Source organism: Cebus imitator, unplaced genomic scaffold (assembly GCF_001604975.1).
Source record: "Cebus imitator isolate Cc_AM_T3 unplaced genomic scaffold, Cebus_imitator-1.0 Scaffold12, whole genome shotgun sequence".
NCBI classification, from domain to species: Eukaryota; Metazoa; Chordata; class Mammalia; order Primates; family Cebidae; genus Cebus; species Cebus imitator.
The window spans coordinates 5,394,961-5,421,224 of NW_016107327.1; the positions used below are offsets into that span (position 1 = coordinate 5,394,961).

General features: G+C 38.2%; 1 protein-coding gene across 4 annotated transcripts in view; it reads right to left on the minus strand.

Annotated features, from left to right (window-relative positions):
- The window catches only part of TAF4B (TATA-box binding protein associated factor 4b), a 157,989-nt gene that overhangs the window by 35,140 nt on the left and 96,585 nt on the right, over positions 1–26,264 (minus strand). For all 4 annotated transcript variants that reach the window (XM_017498249.2, XM_037727905.1, XM_017498239.2 and 1 more), the window contains 2 exons: positions 22,400–22,525; positions 14,803–14,859 (listed from right to left, as the gene is read on the minus strand). In XM_017498249.2, the coding sequence (XP_017353738.1) occupies positions 14,803–14,859; positions 22,400–22,525 (183 nt within the window). The remainder of the gene's footprint in view (positions 1–14,802; positions 14,860–22,399; positions 22,526–26,264) is intronic.

The window sequence follows — 26,264 nt, forward strand, 5'->3', positions numbered from 1 at the left end:
ACATGGGGATACAGATGTCTCTTTGATATACTGATTTCTTTTTCTTTCCCAGTAATGGGATTGCTGGATCATATAGTAGTTCTATTTGCAGTTTTAAGAGGGACCTCCATGCCATTCTCCAGTAGCTAGCTATACCAGTTTACACTCTCACTGACAGTGTTTAAGAATTCCCTTTTCTCTGAATCCTCAATAGCATTTCTCATTTTTTATCTTTTTGCTAATAGCCATCTTTGCCGTCGAATGATATCTAGTTGTGGTTTTAATTTTCATTTCTCTGATGATTAGTGACATAGACCATTTCTTCCTATACCTGTTAGCTGTTTCTATGTCTTCTTTTGAGAAATGTCTATTCTAATCATTTGCCCATTTGTTTTTATTCTATTTTTCTAGAGACAGGGTATCACTCTATTACCTAGGATAGAATGTAGTGCCATGATCATGGCTCACGAAAGCCTCAACCTTCTGGGCTCAAGTGATCATGCTACTTCAGCCTCCCAAGTAGCTAGAACTTCAGGCTTATGCCACCATACCTGGCTAACCTTTAGTTTTAAGTTTTCTGTAGAGATGGGGGTCTCACTATATTACCCAGGCTGATCTTAAACTCCTGGCCCCAAGGGATCCTCTCACCTCTTCCTTCTAAAGTGTTCAGAGTACAGGCATAAGCCATTGCACTTGGCTCATTTGCCAATCTGTTAATCAGACTGATTTTTGCTGTTAACATGTTTCAGTTCTTTGTATATTCTGGATATTAATCCACTGTCAGATGAATAGTTTGCGTATTGCCCCATTCTGTAGTTTTTTTTTTATTTTTTTTCACTCTGGGGATTGTTTCCTTTGCTATGCAAAAGTTTTTCATTTAATATAATCCCATTTGTTTATTTTTGCTTTTGTTGCCTGTGGTTTTGAGGTCTTATTCATAAAATATTTTCCTGGACTCATGTCCTGAAGCATTTCCTGTTTTCTTCTAGTAGTTTTATAATTTCAGGTTTTACACTTAGATCTTTGAACCATTTTGACTTGATTTTTGAATAAGGCAGGAGGTGGAGGTCTACATTTATTCTTCTGCCTATGGATTTCTTTTTCTCAGCACCATTTTTTGAAGAGAACACGCTTTCCCTGTTGTGTGTTCCTGGCACTTTTGTCAAAAATATGTTGACTATAGACACCTCAATTAACTTCTGAATTCCTATTCTGTTCCATTGGTCTATGTTTATGTTTGTTTTTATGTCAGTCGTATGTTATTTTGGTGACTACAGTTTTGTAGTATATTTTGAAGTCTGAGAATGTCATGCCTCCAGCTTTGTTCTTTTTCCTCAAAATGGCTTTGGCTATTTGAGGTCTTTTGCAGTTCCATATGAATTTTCAAATTTTTCCTATTTCTGTGAACAATGACCTTGGTATTTTGATAGGGACTGCACTGAATCTGTACATTGCTTTGGGTGGCATGGTCATTTTAACAATGTTAATTCTTCTGATCCATGAGCATGAGATGTTTGTACATTTGCTTGGATCTTCTTCAGTTTTTTTCATTAGTGTTTTATAATTCTCCTTGCCCAGGTCTTTCATCTCCTGGGTTAAATTATTACCAGGTTGTTTTGTTTGTTTGTTTAGCAGCAATTTTAACTGGGCTTGCCTTCTTGGTTTTGTTTTTTCAGCTAGTTCATGATGTACAGGAACACTGCTGAATTTTTTTTTTTTTTTTTTTAACAAAAAGCTGTATGCACTTACTGCATTTGTAGTCAATCGGAATCCTTTGAGATTGCAATAATAGACACTGGGGACTTTTGGAAGGGGAAAGAAGGGACAGGAAAAAAAGTACTGAAAAACTAACTACTAGGTACTATGCTCACTACCTGGGAGCTGGGATCAATTGTACCCTAAACTTCAGCATCATGCAATATAATCATATTACAAACCTGTACGTGTACCCCTGAATCTAAAATTAAGTTGAATTTATTTTTAATAAAATCCTTTGTTATTAAACAGTTTGATCCTTGGGTCAAGTTCTTAGCATATACATTGTATATTTGGTTGCTTCAAAGACATGTATATCAATGCCTAGAGAGTTTTGAGGTCTGGAAGAAGCCACTGCCACATATATTACAGTTATGGGATTTCTCTTTAGTATGGCTGCTCTGAGGTAGATTAATGCTTGAACAAATGATTATGGATTTGCCACACTCATCACATTTGGAAAGTTTCTCTGATGTTGGTTAAGTTCTCTGATGTCATGCACGGTGTAAATTTTGACTGATGATCTTACCACATTCATTGCAGCTTGTTTCTCTTCAATATGCATTATCTGACGTCTGGTGAAGTTTGATTGCCAAGACAAGGACTTACCACTTTTATTATATTTGTAAGATTTTTCTCACCCCTATGGATTTCCTGATATTTAGTAATGTCTGAATGCTCACTAAAGGCACTGACACACTTATTACATTTGTAAAGTGTCTCTCCAGTATGGATGGACTAGTACCTAGTGAGGTATGACTGCAGAAGAAAAAATTTCCCAGTCACTACATTTGTTTACACAAATGATTATTACTAATAAGTGAGGACATACTGCTGTCATTTTATTGATTGTTTTCTGGTGGTTTTGTATATCCATTGTACCTTTCTTCATCTGTTATTGTTTATTTTTATAGGTGGGTCATTTTCTGAAGTGATAAGGTTTGATTCCTTTCTATTTCTCTTTTGTGTATTGGTTCTACCAGTGAATTTTATAGCTTCACATCCTTTCATGATGGTAGTTATCATTTTTTCACTTTCAGATGTAAAACTCACTTGAGTATTTCTTGTAAGGCCAGCCTAATGATGATGAATTCTCTTATTTTTTTGATTGTTTGTGAGACATTTTATTTCTCCCTCATTTCTGAAGCATAGTTTTGCTGGGTATAATATTGTTGGCTGGCTTTTTTTTAAGTTTCCTTTCCAGTACTTTGAATATATTATCCCATTCTCTCCAGGCTTGTATAGTTTCTGCTGAGAAATCCACTGTTAATCTAATAAGAATTTTTTAATTTGTGAATTCCCATAATTCTTCATTCTTTTTTTTTGGTCTGCCTGTGTTGCTTCAACCTCTTCAAGTTCAAAAATTCTTTCTTCTGCTTGGTATAGTGATTGTTGAAGGTCTCAATTGTACTTTTTATTTCATTCATTGAATTCTACAGCTGTAGGATTTCTGTTTGGTTCTTTATTATGATATCTATCTCTTTATTAAATTTCTCATTGACTTCCCTGGGCATGGTGGCACATGCCTCTAGTCTCAGATACTCAGGAGGCTGAGGTGGGAGGATGGCTTGAACCCAGAACTTCAAAGTTACAGTGAGCTATGCTCAAGAAACTTCACTCTAGCCTGAGTGACAGAGTAAATAAAACCTTGTCTCTAAAACAGATAAATAAAAGCTGGGTGCCGTGACTCATGCTGTAATCCCAGCACTCTGGGAGGCCTAGGCAGGTGGATCACAAGGTCAGGACTTCAAGACCAGCCTACCCAACATGGTGAAACCCCATCTCTACTAAAAATACAAAAATTGGCCAGGTGTGGTGGCAGGCACCTGTAATCCCAGCTACTTGGGAGGCTGAGGCAGGGAATTGCTTGAACCCAGGAGGCAGCGGTAAGCCGAGATCACGCCTCTGCACTCCAGTCTGGGTGACACAACAAGACTCAGTCTCAAAAAGCGATAAATAAAAATAAAAATTTATCCATTCAAGTTCTGAATTGTTTTCCTGATTTCACTGATTGTCTATCAGTATTCCATATCTCACTGAGCTTACTTAAGATTATTGTTCTGAATTCTTTTTCTGGCATTTTATATACTTCTTGATTAGCCTCTGTTACTGGAAAATTACTGTGTTCCTTTCCATTGATGTTTATGTGTGGTTTTTCATGTTTGATGTATCCCTACATCGATTTCCATTCATGTGGTAGAAAAGTCCCTCTTCCAATTTTATGGAGCAGGTTTCACAGAGAAAGATTTACTTACATGAATGGGTGTTGGGGTACCAGTTTGTTGAGTTCTAGGTGGACACAGTAGTGTAGTTTCTTCAGCTGTAATCCATACTAGTGACATATGCAAATGTCTCAGTGGCCTGGGCTGAGTTTGTGGTGGAGGTGGTGCAGTTTTGCTGGGTGTGGACTTACTGCGCTGTTTCTCAGGTCAGAGGCATATACACACACATGGTGGGTCCGCCAACTTGGGACTTGGATTTGGGCTACAGGGCTCTTATTCTGGCCAGGAGGCCATACACATGGTTGCTCAGCCAGCCCAAGGACATGTCTGCAAGGAGCAGCCTGTTGCCCAAAACACAGGCACACAGCTGCCTGACTGGCCTGAAGGCATGTCTGCTAGGATGGCTCAGTCTCTCAGGCCCAAAATGTGGGCTCACAGTTGTTCAGGGGGCCTTGGAGTCTGGCTGCCAGTGGAGCTGCTTTTCAGACCTTGATTGTGGTCACAGGGCTATTGGGCAGACCAGCAGCTTATCTGCGGAAGGTAGGACACTGCAGGGTTGTTTCTCAGGCCCTGAGCACAGGCATGTAGCCACAACATTGGTGCAAAAGTCTGTCAGCTGCTCAGAGGCTTGAAGGCCTCTCCCACTAAGGGGCAGGCATGCAGCAGTTTGGCCAGCTCAAGAACAGGTTCACCATGGGTAGGACTGCCAGACTATTCTTCTAGCTGGAAGTGAAGGCGGCAGGAGTTGGCTTCTCTTCTATGCAGGACCATCACAGCCAATCCTGGGCCCAGGCTCCATGCTGCTGGGGTTCTGGCATTCAGCCACAAGTGTGGACTTGGTGGAATGAAGGTGGATGGAGCCCCAGTGCTGGAGAGGTGCAGTGCCTACTGACTCCTTGAGACGGGCACACTCCAGAAGTGGCTCTGTTCTCAAAATGGTGCTGTGGTGCAGCGGATTGGCTCACAGGGGTGGAGCTTGGCAGTGCGCACCTTAGTGTTCCTAATTGGGGGCAATGCAGCTGTGTGAATTTGTGGTAGCTGTCTAAGCTGAGCTCAGAGCTTTTGAGGACTGAGGGATTCTCCTGTAGTAAGGACTGTACATGTTTGTGGTGGCAATGGGGGCTGGCTGGGATATTCTGATTGCCTTTTCCCTGCAATGGGAAGTCTCTCTTGACTCCAGATCCAATCCAGGTGGGAAAGACAGGACTGCAGATGCGAGGTACCCTCCTGCTGCCCTCCTGGACTTCTAATCATCACAGGTGTGTGTGTCTCCATTCCCCCGCTGCACTGTGGCACTCTCTTTGACATTCTAGTCAAATCCTATCTGTTTATTCATTGCCTGGTCCTTTTCTATGGAAGAGACAAGCACCTGGCTTCTCCAATCAGCCATCTTGCCAATGTCAGCCCTCAAATCTGCTTTCAATTAAACATACTTTAATTCAAAAGCAGAAGAGCCTATTATATTTTCCATTTCTACATTCCTGAAGTTCAGTTTCCCTTTGGTGTTATCTGACTTCATTCTGAATAATTCCCTAATTCTCTTATAGCAACTTTGTTGGAAATGAATTTTCTTCCTTTTTCTTTACCAGAAAATGTCTTTATTTCACCTTCATTCCAGCAGGGTATTTTCATGAGGTAAAGGATTCTAGGTTGACAGTTCCTTTTAAAAATGTTTTGCCACTTTCTTCTGATCTTCACAGGTTTTTTTTCCTTTAAGACAAAACAGTTTTTCTATTTGCTTTCTCTTTTTCCTTTTTTTTTCTTTTTTTAGTTGCTCAAATTCAGATGGGATGTCATCTATTTGCTTTCTAATGAGAAATCTAGTGATTGCAATTATTGTTCTTCTATTGACATGTGTCCTTTTCTCTGGTTATTTTCAAGATTTTTATTTTCTAAATCTATATAGTTTTCAGAGATTGACTATAATGTGAGTTGAACCTGGGTTTACTGACTGGGATAACTGACTCTTTCCTGTCATTTTATCCTGCTATTCAGCTCATTCAGCTGAATGTGTTTTATTTTGGTTATTGTCATTTTCAGTTCCTAAATTTCCATTTTATTTTCTGGCCCTTTGCTGGAAGTTTCTGCTTTTCCAATCATTTCAAGAGTGTTTATAATTGCTTCTTGGAGCATTTTTTATAGTAAACTTTGTCAGATAATTCCAACATTTATGTTATCTTGGGACTGGTATCTGTTGATTGTCTCTTCCCATAGGAGTTGAGATATTCCTGGTTCTTCATGTCAAGTAATTTTGGATTGTATCCTGAATATTTTGAATACAGTTGTCCCTTGGTATACAAGGGGGATTGATTCTAGGATGCCAAAGTACACCAAAATCCACATATATTCAGTTCTCAGTTGGCCCTTCAGAATTCGTGTATATGAAAAGTCAGCCCCCCACATATGTGGGTTTCGCATCCTGCAAACAGTGTATTTTCCATCCACAAGTGGTTGTAAAAAATCCATATATAATGGACCTGTACAGTTCAAACCTATGTTAACTGTTTTACGTTATGAAACCCTGGGTATTCTAGAAATCCTTCAGAGAATGTTAATACCTTTGTTTTTAGCATGCAGCAACACAGGTTCAAGCCACAGATTCCAATGTGACTTCTGTGGTCTGTGGCTATGACATCAGCTCAGTTTTCAAAGCTTTCACAATGCTAATTGGATCTGCCCCACATGTGCATCCCCCAGTGGTCAATCTGGGACCTGGTGGTGGTTTGTTGATCCAGTTCTCAAAGGCTTTGGTATGCTCATTAGAATAAGATCCACATATGACAAACGTGTAGTTCAGGAGCAGGTCTAGGAGTTTAACACAATCACATGGGGTTGCTTTCCTGAGCTCCTCCCTCTCTGTCATCTTCTCAGTAATTTCTAGTTCTCTGGAGCTCCTTCTGGCCAGAAAGCTGGCACTTTGGCCAACTTTTCCACACACTTCTGTGATTGTACCCAGTTCCAGAATTAAGCAGTGGAAAAAATGGGGGTAGGGAATGGAGGACAGCAACCTCACCACCAGTTCAAGTAATATTTGAATTCTTATCTTCTTCTCCAATCTGTTTACTATTTACCTTTCAGTGTCCTCAAATAGCTGCTCCATGCATTCTGTCCAGATTTTATAGTTATATTCAGTGGGAGAGAAAATATGAAGTGTTTTAACTGGAACTTTTTAAAGATAGTTTAGCCAGAATTCTGACAATTGGTTTCTATTATATAATATCCCAACTAGTCTTTGTTTAATAAAATGTAAGCTTGCTTGCTCACTAACACCGGCAACAGACACCTTGTTCCAAAGAGACCAAACAGGTTTGGCAGGTTATCTTTTAAGAATATGCTTACTATTGCCTTTATGGCTAATGGAAAAGGCAGAAAAAAGCCTTCATTTCTCTTTTCACAGTCTCTCTGATAGGAAGTAGAAGTCTCTAAAATTCAAGATAGTGCCCTAGAGGGCAACTAAGCAACAGTAATTGAAGATTATTGTATTCCTGGTGTTCAGTACTCATCTCCTCATTTGTAAGTACAACTCATGGTGGTACAGCCTTTAATCAAGACCCAGAAAAACATTAAGAGATTACCTTGAAGATCACACAAGTACTCAAAGGTAAAGTCAATAGAGGTACTTCTTGATGCTAAGCACATAATTTTCAAAAATAAAAGGAAAACTAAAAATTATTGAAAACAGAAACCAAAAGATTAAGCAGAACCAGAGGTGCTAGCTGAAGAATGAATAAACCACGTTTCATATTAGCTAACAGCAAGGACAGGAAAAGGGGCTCATTTAACAGAAAGAACCAAATTTATCTAGATAGTTATGACACAGACAATATGGGAAATCAAAGAATATGTTTCTTTCTCACGCTTAGGTAGCAATGAAAACAATCATAACACCAAATAGAAATGTTTGAAAAAATCAAAAGAAATAAGAGAAACAAAGTTTATCATACCAGGTTTTGAACCCAGAATACAAAGAACTAAGAATAGCATCCTGTTGACTTCACAATGAAAGTTAAGTAGACATAAAGGTAACAATAAAACCCTAACACCAAACAATGGAAATGTTTTAAATAGTAAAAATTTAAATTAAATTAGATATACTTTGGAAAATTTCATGGATCTAACTCTAAAATTCTTAACAATGCTTATAATTACATCTGAATCATTACTAAAAAGATCAAGTTTACCAGGGAATGCAAAGTTAAATCCTAAAATAAACAAAGCAAACAGAAAAAAAATAATAAAAACTACTAAACCTTAACAGCTGAATCTTGAGCCAAAGGAACCTAAAAAACAAGATGTGAGTTTTTATTTCTTTTCCTTTTTTGAGTCAGAGTCTCACTCTGTTGCCAGGCTTTAGGGTAGAGGCATAATCTTGGCTCACTGCAACCTCTGCCTCTGGATTGAAGCGATTCTCCTGCCTCACCCTCCCAAGTAGCTGGGACTACAGGTGTGCACCACCATGCCCAGCTAATTTTTGTATTTTTAGTAGAGATGCAGTTTTACCATGTTGGCCGGGATGGTCTAGATCTCCTTACCTCATGATCGGCCCACCTTCAACTCCCCAAGTGCTGGGATTATAGGCATGAGCCACCATGCCTGGCCAAGTCGCAAATTTTTTTTAAAAATCACTATTCCACCTTATCTAAACTTCAAGGATACCACAGCAGAAATATAAGATCTTTTTTTAAGCCCTAAATACAACTATTAGGCAGTCATCCCACCAAATCAAACTGTTTAGAATCTGATTTTTCCTCCCAACCACTAAGGCAAGTTATTATGATACCAAGACACTGTCCAGAACATCTGAGATTCCTGGAATTTGATATGTAAACTCTGGTGCCTTGCTGATTAACCCTACTCATCCATCCCTACCTTCCTCAAAAAATGTTATACTCCTCATAATCTCAATTAGACAGCTCTCTTTAACTGAAAGCAATACCATTTGATTTATAAACTGTGTAAAATATAAATGTGCAACAGTTATTCTATATTACAATCATTTTTTTTTTTTCAGTTATCACCCTTACACTCTTTTATCTTCTCATTTTCTTTCCAGTCCTCTGGAAGGAAAGAAATAACATATTCATGGTCTCTCAAATCTAAATCTAAGAGCATGATAATATCTATCTTAAATGTTACTACAGTTAATGTTTTTAAGCTACTGATTTTTTCTTTTGTGCCTCACTTTCCCCTAAATTATGACAATCTTGTATTATAAGAAGAACAGGTATCATTGAATTCATTTTAAATACAAGGAAACAGAGGTAAGTTCAAAGAATTAAAGTAACTTTCCCCAAAGCAAGCATTTGATAATGGCAGGCTGAATCTAGAATCCAAGACACTTTACTTCCAGTTCAATGCTATATTTTTTTAAATAGGCATTTTTCTACTAAGAGAAAAGTCTCTCAAAACACACAGATCCTACACATCAAAATAAAGTATGCATGCAATCTTCTTGTGAATCTCTAATATTTTCTTTTCCATTTAAGGTATACCAGTAAAGAAATACCACCATTAAAGTTATCTTGTAAAAATATCCATGAAGGAAACCTAGTGGAGCTTTCATGGTTCCAGGAGAACCTACAGAAAGATAATTGGATGACAAATGTACTATGGTTGTTCAAGAGGCCAAATCTCAGGTTCCCAAATCACAGTACTTTGACCATTTAGTTAGTGGGGAAATAAAAGGGATGCATTTCAAAGCCCTGCTTCTTTCTCATCCTAGACCAATGATTCTCAGTGTGATCTGCAGAGTAGCAGCAGCAATAGCAACAACATCTGGTAATTTATTAGAAATCCCATTTTCAGGTCCTACCCTAGATGTGCTACAGTATTATAAACTCTGGTTGTGGGACCTAGCAATCTGTAGTTTAACAAGCTCTCCAGATGATTTTATGCATGCCAAAGTTTGAGAACCACTGTCCTAGACTATCAATGCTTTGAAATCGTACAATCTGTTTCTCTGCTGTCATATACAATACAAGCTCTTTATAACCTGTCTTTTAAGAATGTCTTCCCTTGCTATATTAATTTGATTGCTAGAATGTACTGTTAATGACAGATTTCATTTGTTCATATGTTCCTGTCTAGTATTCCATGAGTTTTGGCCATATAGAACTTGCATGAAGCTTAAATACAAATTGATTTAATAGTTTGTCTTAACTATCACCTTTCATTGACGTCACATATTTTCAAATTTCATTTTAAAAATATACCGTGCAGTTCTCATACCTAAATATTTTGTAATCTGTAATGAGCCTTATGATTCAGTATTTTATTTCTTGTAAAAACTGAGTTTTTATTACCTATTATTTTCTATAAACAAAAATCCCCAAAACTTCAGGACACATGGTTTCTAATCTGGTTTGCATTTTAATCATTTAGTATTTATTCTTTTGCCTAGTTCCTACAGGTTGCACTGTGAAGCAAACATACAACAGGTCTTGAATTCCTTTTTTGTCCCCCACCATCCGATAACAAATCAAAGTGGAATGCTAGGAATTGTTAAAAGGAAAGTAAATGAATTCTTTGTCTCACCCTCTGCACAGATGCACTGAACTCACACATTTCCCAAAGGAGAAAGAAGAAATCCAAAAGGAAGTAAGGGTCACAAAATATATAACAATTAAATCAAAATGTTTGAACTGCAAAGTCAGACAGCCAGCTGTACAAAATTCTGGATGATGGGCTAAGAAAATAGTGAGGGCTAGATTTTAATCTAGGACATACAACACACATTTCATACACGTTTGCAGCTGCATTAAACAAAAATATGCCTGCTTGTCTGAAGTTAGAGTTTGGCAATTAGTAATCTATTTATAATAAAATTTTCAGCAGGGCACAGTGGCTCACGTCTGTAATCCCAGAACTTATGGAGACTGAGACAGAAGGATCTCTTTAGGCCACAAAATCAAGATTAGCGTGGGCAACACTGGAAGACCCCACCTCTACAAAAAAATTTAAAAATTAGCTGGGTGTTGTGGCATGTACCAGTGGTCCCAGCTACAGTACTTGGTAGGCTGAGGTAGGAGGACTGCTCGAGTCCAGGAGGTCAAAGCTGCAGTGAGCTGAGACCACAGCACTGCACTCTAGCAAAGGTGACAGAGCGAGACCCTTCTCAAAAAAAAAAAAAAGTTCACAAAGAGATGGTTAAATGCAAGAATCCCAGTACTTATATTTTAGGAAAAGTATCTAGAAAAATTCTAAAAATTTCAGAATTTGAAAGGGCTAGTACTGAAAATATAAAGTTATAATAGCGAGAAAAAGAGAGAGGATGCTTATAATGTTTTTTTAGGCAACAGAGAAAGGGAAAGAAGACAGCCCTAAGTTGAAAATAAAACATCTGAATTACAGGAATATCCATAGACATATCATCTGGTTTTCAAATACACAGATAACCTGTTAGGTCAATAAGAGCACTACGCAGCAGAAACTTCCTCAATGGAGTGAGAGTAGGCTAATGGCCAACCCAAAGGCAGTCTGTTTTTAAGTGCCAAAAGAGAATGACAAAATTGAAAAAAGTTGATAGGAGGAATGAAAAGTAATTATTTGACACTTTTATAAAAACTTGTCCATTTTAACACAATTTGTCCTTACATCTGGAATGCAAAGATGAACAGCCTCTAAACCTTTATTAGAGAAAAGAAAAACTATAGGAGAAATGATCTGGGTGCAGTGGCTCACCCCTGTAATCCCAGCACTTTGGGAGGCTGAGGTGGGCAGGTCACCTGAGGTTGGGAGTTCAAGACCAGCCTGACCAACATGGAGAAACCCTGTCTCTATTAAAAATACAAAATTAGCTGGGCATGGTGGCATATGCCTGTAATCCCAGCTACTCGTAAGGCTGAAGCAGGAGAATTGCTTGAACCCGGGAGATGGGGGTTGCAATTGTGGATTGCGCCATTGCACTCCAGCCTGAGCACAAGAGCGAAACTCTGTCTCAAAAGAAAAAAAAAATTCTAGTTCTTTTTTTTTTTTTTGAGACAGAGTCTCACTCTATCGCCCAGGCTGGAGTCCAGTGGTGCCATATCGGCTCACTGCAACCTCTGCCTCCCAGAGTCAAGCAATTCTTGTGCCTCAGGCTCCTGAGTAACTGGGATTACAGGTGTGCACCATCATGCCCAGCTAAGTTTTTGTATTTTTAGTAGAGATGGGATTTCACCATGTTGCCCAGGCTAGTCTTGAACTCCTAAGCTCAGATAATCCACCCACCTCAGCCTCCCAAAGTGCTAGGATTACAGGTGTGAGCCACCACGCCTGGCCTAAAAATTCTAGCCCTTAACAGTTGAAAGCAAATATGGATTAAGATTGTGAATGATGGGGATTCAGATTGATTTAATATTCACATGAAAAACACCACTGCTGAAACATTTCTCAGCATAAATAAAGCCTACAGCTTCTTTAAACAGTTCTTTGAAGATCTGCATTTATAAGACAGCCAGTAATCTTTTATTCTTTCCTATGACAAGCCTGGTAGGTAGGTAGGTAGTTACCTCAAAAGGGAAAACAAATCAGTTCTAAAACAAGTACGCATAAGGCATCTATGCTAAAAAAATTTTCACAAATGAACAAAGAAAACTTCTCAGACAGCCAAATACCAAAAATTCACAAACCAAAGCATCATAGTTTATACCAGCATGATGGTGATTAGTGCATCCCAAATGCTAACCTCACAAATTACCATATAAGCAAACAGTCCTACTCTATATTAAGATATGGGCAATATTTATGCAATCAAACAAAATACACTGTCACTGCATGCTTGATTCTGAACTAGAACCCCTTAGAAGGGGCAGGAGGATGACAAAAAAATGACAATATTAGAATTTCACCAAACATTTGCAATACAGAGCAGCTCTGTTCTTAGAAAGGGGCCAATGTATTTGATTCCTTTTTTTGATCAAAGAGGATTTATGATAGGAAGCAACTAGAAAACTTGGAAAATATTTCGGAAAGAAATTATATTGAGTTCCTTTATCCTTGCTTGGAAAAAGAAATAAATGGAGGTGCAAAGGGAGAGAAAAACACAGGTTTGCTACCACCTGTTCTCATTAAAAGAGGCTTTTCTTTTGGTGGGGGGGTACATTTCCTCCCACAGTTTTCTCTGAAAAATGTTGTCCACCTATTCATCCCTTAGGGAATTATTAAACAACATACTAAAATAAAATGCAAACAAAAACAAAACCATCTCATACAAAGCTGAAGGAAAAATTAATCTAAGATTCAGATGCTCATGAAGGTTTATGAAGGAGGACAGGCAGGGTAAGGTTAAAAGGGTAAGCTTTCTGTTGCATATTTTCCAAAAAGGGAATGCAATTAGAAGATAAGCATCTAGTCAGTCCTTAATTAAAACAAGGTGGGATACCCATGATTCAGAGCAACAGTAGGTTGCCCATCCCTAAATAATCTATCCTCATGCCAGGTTTGCTTAAAAGATTATAGGTACAGTTCTCACATTTCTAGATACATTTTCCACTGGAAAGATATTAGTATGAGGAATATTTTGTTGCTGAAAATAAAATATTTCTGCTTTCAACTTTTTAAAGTGTTCTCCCTTTCCAACGCTCCCTGTCCCAATTCTGAAATTCCACCTAAAGTTCATGTATTTTCCTTCTCTATGTTAATGAAAACACACCACACTGATTTTAAGAATCTTACTAGATTTCCAGTTGTTTTGCCTCAATTCCTACATTAATCCAAACAATAAGAGCCTTTAAAACATTCATAAATAACCTGCTGCTGCTGCACCTAGGAGCCAACTGCAACAATGTTGAGCAATAACAAATTTCATAGTTCAAGAGGCACAGTTAAGGGAAAAGGTTGCTCAGAAAATCACTTTTATTTAGCACAAAGATCCTTAAAAATTGCATGAAATCAGCGAAGTAACTATAGAAACCAATTTCTTCAGCTCCATATCACACGTCTCACACCTCAATTGTCTTTATTATCGTCTGCTGTCAGAACCTTAATCAGAAATGTGAACAGGCTTGATGATTTATTCAGGAGGGAAAAGAATCTGTAGGTCAAGTGAAAAATTTCACACACACACCCATACATACACTGCATCTTCAACCTTAGGTACTTTCATTTCATTCTGTTCTCAGCAGCTCTGGGGGCAACTCCAGTGAGATCCAATATTAAGGCTCAATTAAAATAAGCTCCAATTAGTGGAGCTTTTTTCTCTGGGGCTAGAAAAGTCAGGAAATGGATATTGGGAAATGTAAAAAGTCAGCTACTGAGAGGAGGCTGCAGACATAAATGAACTTATTTGTTGATTTCTACAGTTGCTATGCAGAGGCCTCTGGGAGTAAAAGCTTAACCAGTCTAAGCTATAAACTAAAACCCCTGCAGCTAAACATGAACTGTGTGAAACAAGGGCTCCATTCCAGAACAGAAAACTGCTGGGCCCAGAAAATTAAAAGCCAGAGGCATTTTCCATTTAAAACTAAATCCCAGTACCGCCTCCCAGCCAAAGAATTATAAGCAGTATCAGATTTACAAAACGAACAATTACCCTGGAAAAATGTAGCCTATTGTACAGTCCCAGATGCTAAATCTCAAAAGTTTCTTTTTTTTAAATCTCACATTATATTCCTCCAAGTATACTGCTGTAGTTTACAAAGAGCCATTTCGAGACAGGCCTAAGCCTTGAAAATAAATTTTAAAAAGAGAGCACATAACTCATTGACCTCATTTGAAGTACTGCCCTTGCCTTTAGCAGTTCCTGTCCTTCCCCAAGGCTTCTGCAAATGGTATGCAACAGCAAAATAAACCCTGACCTAATTGCCAGGAGAGAGCTGCCAACCTTCCCTTAAACACAAAGACAAGCATGGTAACTTGAAAGTCTTACCTCTTTGGCTTTTTGCTTTAATCTCAGCTGTTCTGGATCTTCTTTATTAGAACGACTCTATCAAAGGAAAAGAAAATTTTAATAGAAATTACTAGCATCTAAACCCCATAGTTGCCATTAAATATTTAATAAATAACAATTTTCTCTTGTGATTGAATGTCTTAGCTCCAGGGGAAAATGCCTCAATCCAGTTTAGCTGCACTCCCACCCTGGTTTCCCCCACCCCCTCATCATCTGGGCTGGCTGCTGCAGTTCTAGCCTGGAGGAAGCTTATACTGAAAATGATGCTAACAATGTCAGTCAGGTCCAGTTGAGGCATGACGTTGTTCTTGCTGGAACACTGAAAACTAAAAAATTGATGGTACAGATGAAGGAAAAGAAAAAAAGAATAGTTGTTGGTTTAAATGAATAAAAACAACCCATACTGGCTGATCTTCAGGTGAAGCCAATTTCGGAAAACAGGGTATTCAAGGACTATAAAAATCAAGAAGTTGACTAACCTTGAACCAAATCACTCTCTTTAAAGGCATAAGTTCTAAAATTATAAGTAGAAAATACACCCCAGTATTTTAATTAGAATATCTTATCATCTTTGGGTTCTCTACAGCACTTAACAGAATGCTGTGGACAAAGTTCAATAATTTATTGGATGTCGCTTTCCATAGCACAGGACTGGCATAAGAAGAAAGCCGTCTTCTATGTATCAAGCTATGATGGAACAAAGGGTGAGGAACTTTATTTCTGACACCATGAACATCTGTCCACTGGAAAACATGTTTGGGATATGTATATCCTTTTTCTCATGCCAAAGTTATTTAACTGCTTATAAATCTGAATATTTGTTCTATAAAATGCAACCTTAACTAAGTAAGCTAATATCTAGATAGCTAACTAAATAAAAGCTAAAAGTATTTCATATTTACTAAGTTTACCTGATACATTTATTGATTTACCAGTACCTTTGGTTAAAGGAAAATATAAGACATTATCTTCAAATCCGAGTGCCTACTAATTTCAAATATCTTAAATATCTATACAAATTCAACCCAAAGCTGGTAAAATTTTTCTTCATTTTAGTCCCCAATCTACTAAGACATTTCATTTCAAAGATAAACTCTTTTGTTACTCTAGCTACAGTATCAGCAGAGAATGAGTCTGTATATATGTATTTATACTAAAATATGCATTATGTATATAATATATGTGGGTGTGTATAAAATATTTTGCCCCAATATAAAATGGGCACATTTTGGTATCAAGTCTTTGTCAGTGATCAAAGATTTATTGGTCATCCATAGTACAGATTCTATTCTGTATGCCACTGTTCTAGACCTTGGAGACAGATGATATAAGGAGACAAAATAACTGTAATAATTCAAGTAACTTACATTTTAAGAACAGAAAAATAAACAATTTTATAAAAATGAAACACATGATATGTAAAACATTAGTGACGGGTAAAAACGCAAAATAAGTAATTGCTGACACTGCTAAGTGCTATAAAGGAGATTAAATAGGCCTGAGGTAGTGGCTCACACCTGTAATCCTAGTACTTTGGAAGGCCAAGGTGGGGGAACCATTTGAGCCCAAGTTTGAGACCAGCCTGTGTAATGCAGCAAGATACCATTTCTACTAAAAAAAAAAAAAAAAAAAAAATTAGGCGTACTGACACGTGCCTATTGTCTCAGCTATTCGGTAGGCTGAAGTGGGTGGGTAGGCCTGCAGTGAGTTATTATCATGCCACTGCACTTCAGCCTGGGTAACTGAATAAGACCCTGTTTCAAAATAAAATAAATTTAATTTGGGTGTGGTGGTGTGCACCTGTGGTCCCAGCTACTTGGGAGGCTGAGACCCAAGAATTGTTTGAACCCAGAAGGTGGAGGTGGCAGTGAGCTGAGATAGCGCCCTGCACTCCAGGATGGATGACAGAGTGAGACCCTGTATCAAAAAAAATAGTAATAATAATTTAAAAATATATAAAATTTAAAATTTAAATTGAAAACCAAAATAAAGAAAATAAATAGAATAATGTGATAGAAAGAGAAGTGTGGTGTGTACTTCTCCAGCTAGGATAGCAGGGAAGACATTTCTGAGAAGTGATGTTTGAGTAGAGATCTAAATGACAAGAAAGATGTAGTCATGCAAAGATCTGGGGGAAAACAATACAAGCAGAAGAGACAGTAATTGCTAAAGCCTTAAAATGGGAACATACTCGAGGAAAGAAAGATGGCCCATGTGGTTGAAGCATAGAAAAAAATTGAAAGAGAAAGGCTGGAGATCATGTGTCGCCTTGTAGGCCATGTTAAAGGAGTTGGGTGTTTAATTTTAGCTGTAAAAATTGGGCCAGGTGTGGTGGCTCATGCCCATAATCCCAGCACTTTCGGAGGCTGAGGTGGGCGGATCACCTGAGGTCAAAAGCTTGAGACCAGTCTGACCAACATGGTGAAACCCCCGTCTGTACTAAAAATACAAAAATTAGCCAGGCATGGTGGCAGGTCCCTGAAATCCCAGCCACTTGGGAGGCTGAGGCAGGAGAAACACCTGAACCCAGGAGGCGGAGGTTGCAGAGAGGCGAGACCACCATTGCACTCCAGCCGGGGCAACAAGAGCAAAACATCGGAAAAAAAAAAAAAAAAAAAATCTACTGGCATGTTTGGAACACAAGGGTGAGATGCCACTGATGTAACACTTTCAAAAAATGGCTCTGTCCACTCTGTAGAGGGTGCACTGCAGGGATCCAAGATTGAAGGCACAGGCACACAGAGCTCTTCGTAGACTGCTCTAAAGCAACTGTTGTGAAGAAGAGATTGACTAGAAAGAAGTCATAGCATATTGGACTAGCTTCATAGCACAGAAGCTGATAAACAGTTGCATTCAAAACATATCTTTGCAGGAAAACCTGATCAGATTTGTTGATGGGCTGGATATAGATTATGAAGTAAAGAGAAAGAGAGGAATCAAAGATGACTCCTGGGATTTTGGCCTAAGCAACTTGGAGGATGGTAATTGCAAATAACTTTTTTTTTTTTTTTTTTTTTTTGAGACTAAGTTTCACTCTTGTTGCCCCGGCTGGAGGGCAATGGCCCAATCTTGGCTCACTGCAACTCCGCCTCCCGGGTTCAAGCAATTCTCTTGTCTCAGCTTCCTGAGTAACTAGGGTGACAGGCACCTGCCACCATGCCAGGCTGATTTTTGGTATTTTTAGTAGAGATGGGGTTTCACCATGTTGGCCAGGTTGGTCTCCAACTCCTGACTTCAGGTGATCTGCCCACCTCAGCCTCCCAAAGTGCTGGGATTACAGGTGTGAGCCCCACCGTGCCCGGCCGGTAATTGCAGCTTTCTAAGAGAGTAGAGATCTAAGAAAAAGCAGACTTAGGGAAAGGGAACTCAATGGTCAGTTTTGGACGCCTAATTGAGCGCAAGTTTGGCACATTCAAGGAAAAGAAAGGTCAGTGTAGCTGGGGCAGAGTAGGAGAGTGCCAAATAACATAAGGTCTTTTAAAATTTGCTAATTACAGGAACTCACTGAAGGCTTTTAAGCAACAGAGACAAACATGATTATAAAAACATTATTCTGACCATAGTAGGAGAAATAGAAGGGATTGTAGAAGGAAAAGAGAACCAGTTAGAAGGTAGCATAAAAGTCCAAATGAAAGATAAATTAGACTAGAGTAGTGCCAACAGTGATGAAGAGAAGCTGGATACATTTTAGAAATAAGATAGGAGGTGATTTGGATGTGGGGAGAGAGGAGATACAGAATGGAGGTAAAGATGACTCTTATGTTTTTTGGCTTGAATGTCTGGGCAAATGATGGTGTCATTTATTGAGTCAGGAAGATCTATGACAGTAAAAGGTATTTAGAGGGGAGAGGAATAACAGGAGCCCTTTTGGACATATTAATTTTGAAATAACCATTAGCCAATGAAGTCATGTCAAGCAGGCAGTTAATGGTATGAGTCCAAATTTTCAGAATGCAGGCTAAATTGGAGATACAAACTTAAGAGAGAATAAAGACAGAGAAGGTGGCATAGGATTGAAAGCTATGAAATCCAATATTTAGATGTCTGGTAAAGAAGGAAAAGCCAAAGGAGATAAAGAGCAAGTATTATTATATCCAATAATAACTAAACTAGTATTTAATAGTTTATGACCTTGTTTACAACACAGTAAGTGGAAATAAAACACCAAAAAACCACCTCATTACAATGACTAAGTGCTCACTTATAACACTTGAGGGCTCAAGAAAGAGCATCTTTCTGTCCCATCTTCCTGCTCTTCCTAATGCAGCAGGTGCCAAGGTGGGGCCTGAGACTGAGACAGCAGGAAGCTGCACAGTGACAAGGCTGTGGTGCCCCATATCCTTATGGCGAGCTGGGGCATTTGAAGGTATAGGCCAGTGGTGAAGAATACAAGGCGGTGAGGGAGTGGCAGTCTTATCAAGGAATAGGCCAGTAAACATGGTAGGCAATTATACAGCAATGAAATTGGATGGAGAAATTACTAGTAGCAGACAGAGGAGTCAGCCAGCATGGCTAGTTGAGAGATTAGTTACATTGATCAAATAATTGATAGAGGACATAAGTTAAACATATGAAGGATAATGGGAGCCAAGTTTCTCAAGACTGGAGAATGTTTTTACAAACATGGAGAGATTAAGGGTAGAAAGAACTCTGAGGCCCTGAATTGGAGTTGCAGGTATCCATACAAACTCATGATTTTATAATATATACAGATATAGAAATAGTTACGGATGGACATTTGTGTGTATATATACATATCTGTACATATACATATCATATATGCATTTCCTAGATCTGTCCTTTGAGAGGACCTACATGCAATAACACCCGTTTAGCAATGAATACACTCTATGACCTAAGCTTGGTTTCTGAATGCCATCCTCAACCAAAAAGAAGGCAGGCTACTTAAAAAATGGCTGATTTCAGGGCTAGAGCACTAAAAGCTGGGCCTGGAATGCCTTGTGCCTGAAAGTAAGGACATGCTCAGTGAGTGATGGATGGACACATTACTAAGGGACAGAAGTGACAGCTGGAAGCGTCTCCCACTCAGGGGTAATTTGAGCGACAAAATAAATGACAGTAATGAATTACAACCTATTGAAACAAAGAGAAATCATGAGTCCATACTAATATGAATAAAGAAGGGAAGCTCTTCCACATGGTAGGGTGCTAACTGCGGACAGTCGATGGGAACAAAGAATTGACATTTTGCAATCAGGACAGAGGTAGCTGATTTAGGCAGACATCACAACAGATGCTGTGGTTAATACATGAAGGTTTGATGAGGAATAGGATATCGGCATGATCTTAGAATACCTTCCTATGAAAAACTAATTGATTACAAAGGGAAAAATGAGCCTGGGCAATGTAGTGAGACTCTATCTCTAAAGAATTAAAAAATTTATCCAGGTGTGGTGGCACATGCCTGTAGTCCCAACTACTTAGGGGGCTGAGGTGGGAGATTGCTTAAGCCCAGGAGGTCGAGGCTATAGCGAGCAGTGATCATACCACTGCACTCTAGTCTGGGCAACAAAGCGAGACCCTATCTCAAAAAAATAAAAATCAAAAACAAAAAGTAGAGGAGACGGCAAGTTTAAAATAGAGAGAATTAGTAGGTACCCATATGATCCTTTTGATATGATCAGCTGAGAAGAATGTGGCATCATTTCTGTGCATTCCTGCCAAGAATGCTTGACCTAAGTAAAATCATAAGAAAATCTTAGATCAGCCCCGGTTGAAGGTCATCCTACTAGAAGGTAAGGCTTATACTCTTGAAAACTGTCAAGGGCATAAAAGAGAAAGACTGAGAAACCCTAAAAGGGTCTGAAAAGAGATGACAACTACATCAAATGCAAATTCCTAAATCAGAAAATGGATCATGAAAGAAAAAGAGACATGGTTGGGCCAACTGGTGAAATCAGAATGGGTTCTGTGCATTCGATGATAGTGGGGCAAACAAAAATGCTTAAGAGAGTGGGACTTCATATCTGAAGACTACTTTCAAAAAGGTTAGGAAAAGAAAAATGGCTAGGCACAGTGGCTCATTCCTGTAATCTCTGCACTTTGGGAGGCTGAGGCAGGAGGACTGCTTGAGTCTAGGAGTTTGAGATCAGCTTGAGCATTGTTGGGAGATCCTGTCTCCACAAAAGATGAAAATTTAGCCAGGCGTGGTGGTATGTGCCTGCAGTCCTAACTACTTGAGAAACTGATGTGGGAAGACTGCTTGAGCCTAAGAGAAGACTGCAGTGAGCCACAATCACATCACTATACTCCAGCCTAGTGACAGGGTGAGGCTGTCTCGAAAAGAAAAAAGAAAAGGAGAGAGAAAGAGGAGAGAAAGAGAAGAGGGGAGGGGAAGAAAGAAAGGTAGGAAGAGAGGAAGTGGGGAAGTGGGGAAGGGAGAAAGGGAGGATGAGAGGAAGGGGACTAATGACTGTTGTGTATAGAAAGGGTAAAGAGATAAGGCCAGGCATGGTGGCTCATGCCTGTAATCCCAGCACTTTGGGAGGCCCAGGTGGACAGACTGAGCTCAGGAATTTGAGACCACCCTGGACAACATGGTGAAACCCCATCTCTACTAAATCACAAAAAAATCGGCTGGGCATGGTGGTGAGCGCCTGTAGTCCTAGCTACTCAGGAGGCTGAGACAGGAGAATCGCTTGAGCCTGGGAGGCAGAGGTTGCAATAAGCTGAGATCATGCCACTGCATTCTAGCTTGGGCTACAGAGTGAGACTCTGTCTCAAAAAACAAAATGTAAGGGTAGAAATAAAGCAAATGTAGTAAAATGTTAAAATTGGGGAAAATGGGAAGGGGACTGAGAGTACTTTGCACAGTTTTGGCAACTTTTCTATGAGTATTAAATAATTTCAAAATAAATTAGTTTTTCAAAAAGCAATTGGTATGTGATTAGGAACAAACACTCTAAAAAGGGAAGCTATCAAGAACACTAGAAATTAAAACAAATGTGCTTAAAACAAAAATTAAGACTCTAGTGCTGAATCTTTAAGATTTCTCACAATGACCCCACACCTATGAAGAAATGTGGAGCTTCAAAATGGAAACTGTAGTGGAATCAGCTTTTACTTCATCTGACATTAATAACCCAGGAAAATGTTTAAATAAAGGAGAAGGAAAATAAATAAATAAATAGCCTTACTGTTCTTTTACTCTATTTCCACCTACCCTGTATTTTGTTCCACAAAATTCAAATTACTAATTTTACCCATAACCTTCCTATCTACTTTCCAAATTTCCCCCTCTCAACTTCAACTTGTCATGCATCAAATTGGACTTCTAAATAGACCCTGAAATTTTACAAAACATTTTACCTGGGGCTGGGGATAGGGAGGGCACACAGGAAATGTGAGGAGACAAAAGATTATGACTCATTAAACTAAATTAACTGAAAGCCACCACACCATCCTGGCTGTGAGACATCCTATTAGTAATTTCATTTTAGGAAATCCTCTGGAGAAATCTAAAGGCCTAATAAAACCACAACAGTCAGCCAATGACAAAGCCACCTCTGACCACACTGCCAGGCCACGTTCACTCATAAATCACACTGGCCCTTACCTTGGCTGCCTTAAGTAACATTTCTCTTTCTTCTAAATCCTTTCTCTGCTTCTCCAATTGATCCAGCTTTTCAAGAAATTTGAGCTGTGACCTGGTATCACTACACAGGATATAATTTTCACTTGCCTGGGAAAAAAAAGAAAAAAGAAAGTCTTATAATGATCCTGGGCAGCATATTCTACATTAGGTATTGTTATAAACCTGCTAAAGGCAAGAATACCAACATAAATAGGAAGCTAAACTTTCAGAAGGTAATGGTTTTGTTTCTATTAAACAAACATCCCCCCCACACCCACCCCACTAGAAAATAAACTTAACATTTCATTTTTCTTTATTTTATTTTATTTTTTATTTTTGAGATGGAGTTTCACTCTTGTTGCCCAGGCTGGAGTGCAATAGTGCAATCTCGGCTTACTGCAACCTCCACCTCCTGGGTTCAAGCTATTCTCCTCCTAAGTAGCTGGATTAACAGGCATTCGCCACCATGTCGGCTAATTTTGTATTTTTAGTAGAGACGGGGTTTCTCCCTGTTGGTCAGGCTGGTCTTGAACTCCCGACCTCGGGTGATCCACCTGCCTTGGCCTCCCAAATCCTGGGATTATAGGCATGAGTCATTGTGCCTGGCCTCATCCTTAAAATTTGAGAGGTGATTAACCAGTTATGTTTCAAAGACCTTTCCCAGTAAACATCATTGAGGGGTGCGGGGGAAGGAATCAAGCCAAGAAGATCCTTCCAACAATAGGATGTAGAAACTAAAGAGTGGTCCGTTCACCAACAACTTAAATCTTTCTAGATTTTATTATCTACCTCAGCAGACTTTAAGTAATTAAATCTTAGTTTTGTGAAAGACAGAAAGCAAGAAACAATCACCTCACTGAAAAATATACCAAAGATGAAAGTTATCAACTTGGTTACCATGGTTAGATTGGTTTAACCTTGACAACTGAATATAACTTCTAACAAAATACAACCTAAGTCAAGATAGCAAACATTAAATCCTGAAATGCTATTTTGAAGATTAACAGGTAGTGTGAATTTGGACAGAAACTTCAAAGAAATTTAATATATAATTTATAAAAGAGAGCCATAACAGAAGTATAAATTGTCTTAATTGTTCCATAAAATGATAAAATGCAAATTGCTCAATTAATTCTGTAGGTATAAAACAGTGCTTTCCCACCTAAATCTTTTCTAATTTTCTTCACCTACACAGCTGCCTCTTCCTCCTCTATGAATGTGTATTGGCAGAAGTGGGAGATGAAGTTAGGGGAGGTGATGGGACAGGAAGAGCTTTCCAGTCACTGTTTAAGACATCCTGCCATCTACTCATCTCAGTAATTCAGAAACTGTACAGTAGAAAAACCAAAGGTCTTTAAACAACAGTCAGTGCCTGGCCTGGAAATCATGAGCACCACACCACTCCCATCTTTGTTTTATCCCCATGCTTATGGCTGATTCAATTAACTGGGACTGAGAGATTTCATATGCCCAAGATTCTTTTTAAATTAAATTTTTATTGTTGGTATTTAACTAGATCAAAAGAGTATTACATAGTTTAAGGAACAAGGATATATTAGTGCTACTTATTTTACTTCATGTTTAATACAAAAAGAATTTTCAAATGTTTTTAAAGTTAAATAACACAAGATAGAATATTGAATACATTATAGGCTAACCATATAGGTTAAATATAATAACCAGTGGTTTCTTAAACACTTAATCTATACCATTTTTGTGCTTAGACACTCTGGAAATAGTTTAATGATGAGATTTAATTTAAAAGGGACAGCAAACATTAAATTAAAAAGGGGCACAGACTTTTAAAATTTTAACCCAATCATATTCTCATGCTAAGATTCCTTCCTCTCTCTCCCCCAACTGATATACAACTACCTCTGACATACGCATCCTTTTCTCTTCCATATCACAAACAAATGAGCGCCTTTCCTCTTCATATTAAGTCTATAACCTTATTTAAACAACAGTAACCCCAATCTTAACATGTTCTTTCCAGTATACCCAGCTGGCCTAACTGAAGATTTCATGCACCAACAGAATAGGGCTTTACAATGTTAGGGCCACTGCATATTAAATGATTTAGCCATGAAAATGTAATAACCCAGGCCAAATGACATCAGCACCATCAAATGAATCCCATCTAAAGGAACCTGTATAGCACCTTTCAACTGGAAAACACTAAATGAAGCTTCTCCATGACCAAGGCATATAGGCAACTATACCGTATCTTCAATGGGAAAATACCTGGTAGCAAGATCAGAAGCTCTATACTACATGTCACTTTCTACTTATTTACTTAGATCTCAGTTTATGACTAATGATTAATTAAAGAATTGTATCAAACCAGGTGAAAGATTATCAAAAGTAAATGGATGTTCCAGAGTAGAAAGAGATGGGGGGATTTCACTTTTTAAATAACAGTAGTTCACTTTTACAAAATCTATGGAGTAGAAATCCTATCAGGGATGAACTGAAACACAAGGACAGGACTAAATCTGTGACATAAAGATTATTACAAAGTCTACAAAATAAGGGTGATTTTAAACTGAATCCAAATATAACTAAATAATAATTATTTTGACTTAAAAGAGGGCTGATAATCTTTTGTTATTTTCTAATATATGCAAATATAGACAGTGGCATTAGCTGTATTAAGAAATGAATGTGGGGGGGAAAAGATGGAGAAAATCAGTCAGAATAGGCAGTATACAAGACAGCAGGTTAACGAGGTGTTAGCTTTAAGCTAACTTACTGAGGTCTTCTAGGTGGGGGAGATACTATCCATTTTGCCTAATGCAACTAAATCTTTAGAAATATGCTATTGATATACAACAGAAGAATTCCAGCTGAAAGCTATAAACCATAGAGCACTGAATGGCATTCAATAAATACTACTTTAAAAAATTCTATTCCATTGTAAATTATACTATGTTTTATATAGAAATTGCCTACTATAAATCGAGAAGTACTCATGTGGCCAGGAACAGTGGCTTACACTTGTAATCCCAACACTTTGGGAGGCCGAGGAGGGTGGATTACTTGAGGCCAAGAGTTTGAGACCAGCCTGCCTGGCCAACATGGCAAAACCCTGTCTCTACTAAAAAAGGTATTCATGTATCTCTGAAGCAACAGTGTGATTAAGGCGAAGGTAGGGAGACTCCAGGTTTGAACAACTATAAGATACTTTAAAAAGTTATAGTAAAAAGCCAAAAAGATGTCTATAATTTTTCCACATCACAAAATTAAAGGTAAGCTGATAACAATCCAAACTAGATTGTAGATTTAGGATGTTAACTGTAATCTCTATGATAACTGCTAAGAAGATATCTAAATACAAAACGAAATGAGAAGGGGATCAAAATGGTACAAAACAAAAACAACCAATTAAACATAAGCAGAAAAAATGAGGAACACAAAAGCTATAAGGCATACAGAAAACAAATAGTAAAATACAAGTTTTCTTATCAGTAATTACATTTTAAATGTAAATGGATTAAGCTCTTCAATCAAAAGGTAGACTACCAGAATGAATTAACTACATGCTGTCTACACTTTAGTTGAAACCATATGGATACACTAAAAGTGAAAGGATGGAAGAAGATATTCCATGCAAGTAACAACCAAGAAAGTAATATCAGACAGTATAGAAATTAAGTACAAAACTGTTAAAAGAGACAAACAAGGACATTATGTATTGATAAAAGGGTCAATTCATCAAGAAAATAGACACATCAAACCAGAGTTCTCAAATATATGAAGCAAACAAACTGACAGAATTTTGTTTAAAAACAGTTCCACAGCATAGGCAACACAGTGAGATCCCCATCTCAAAAAAAAAAAAAAAATT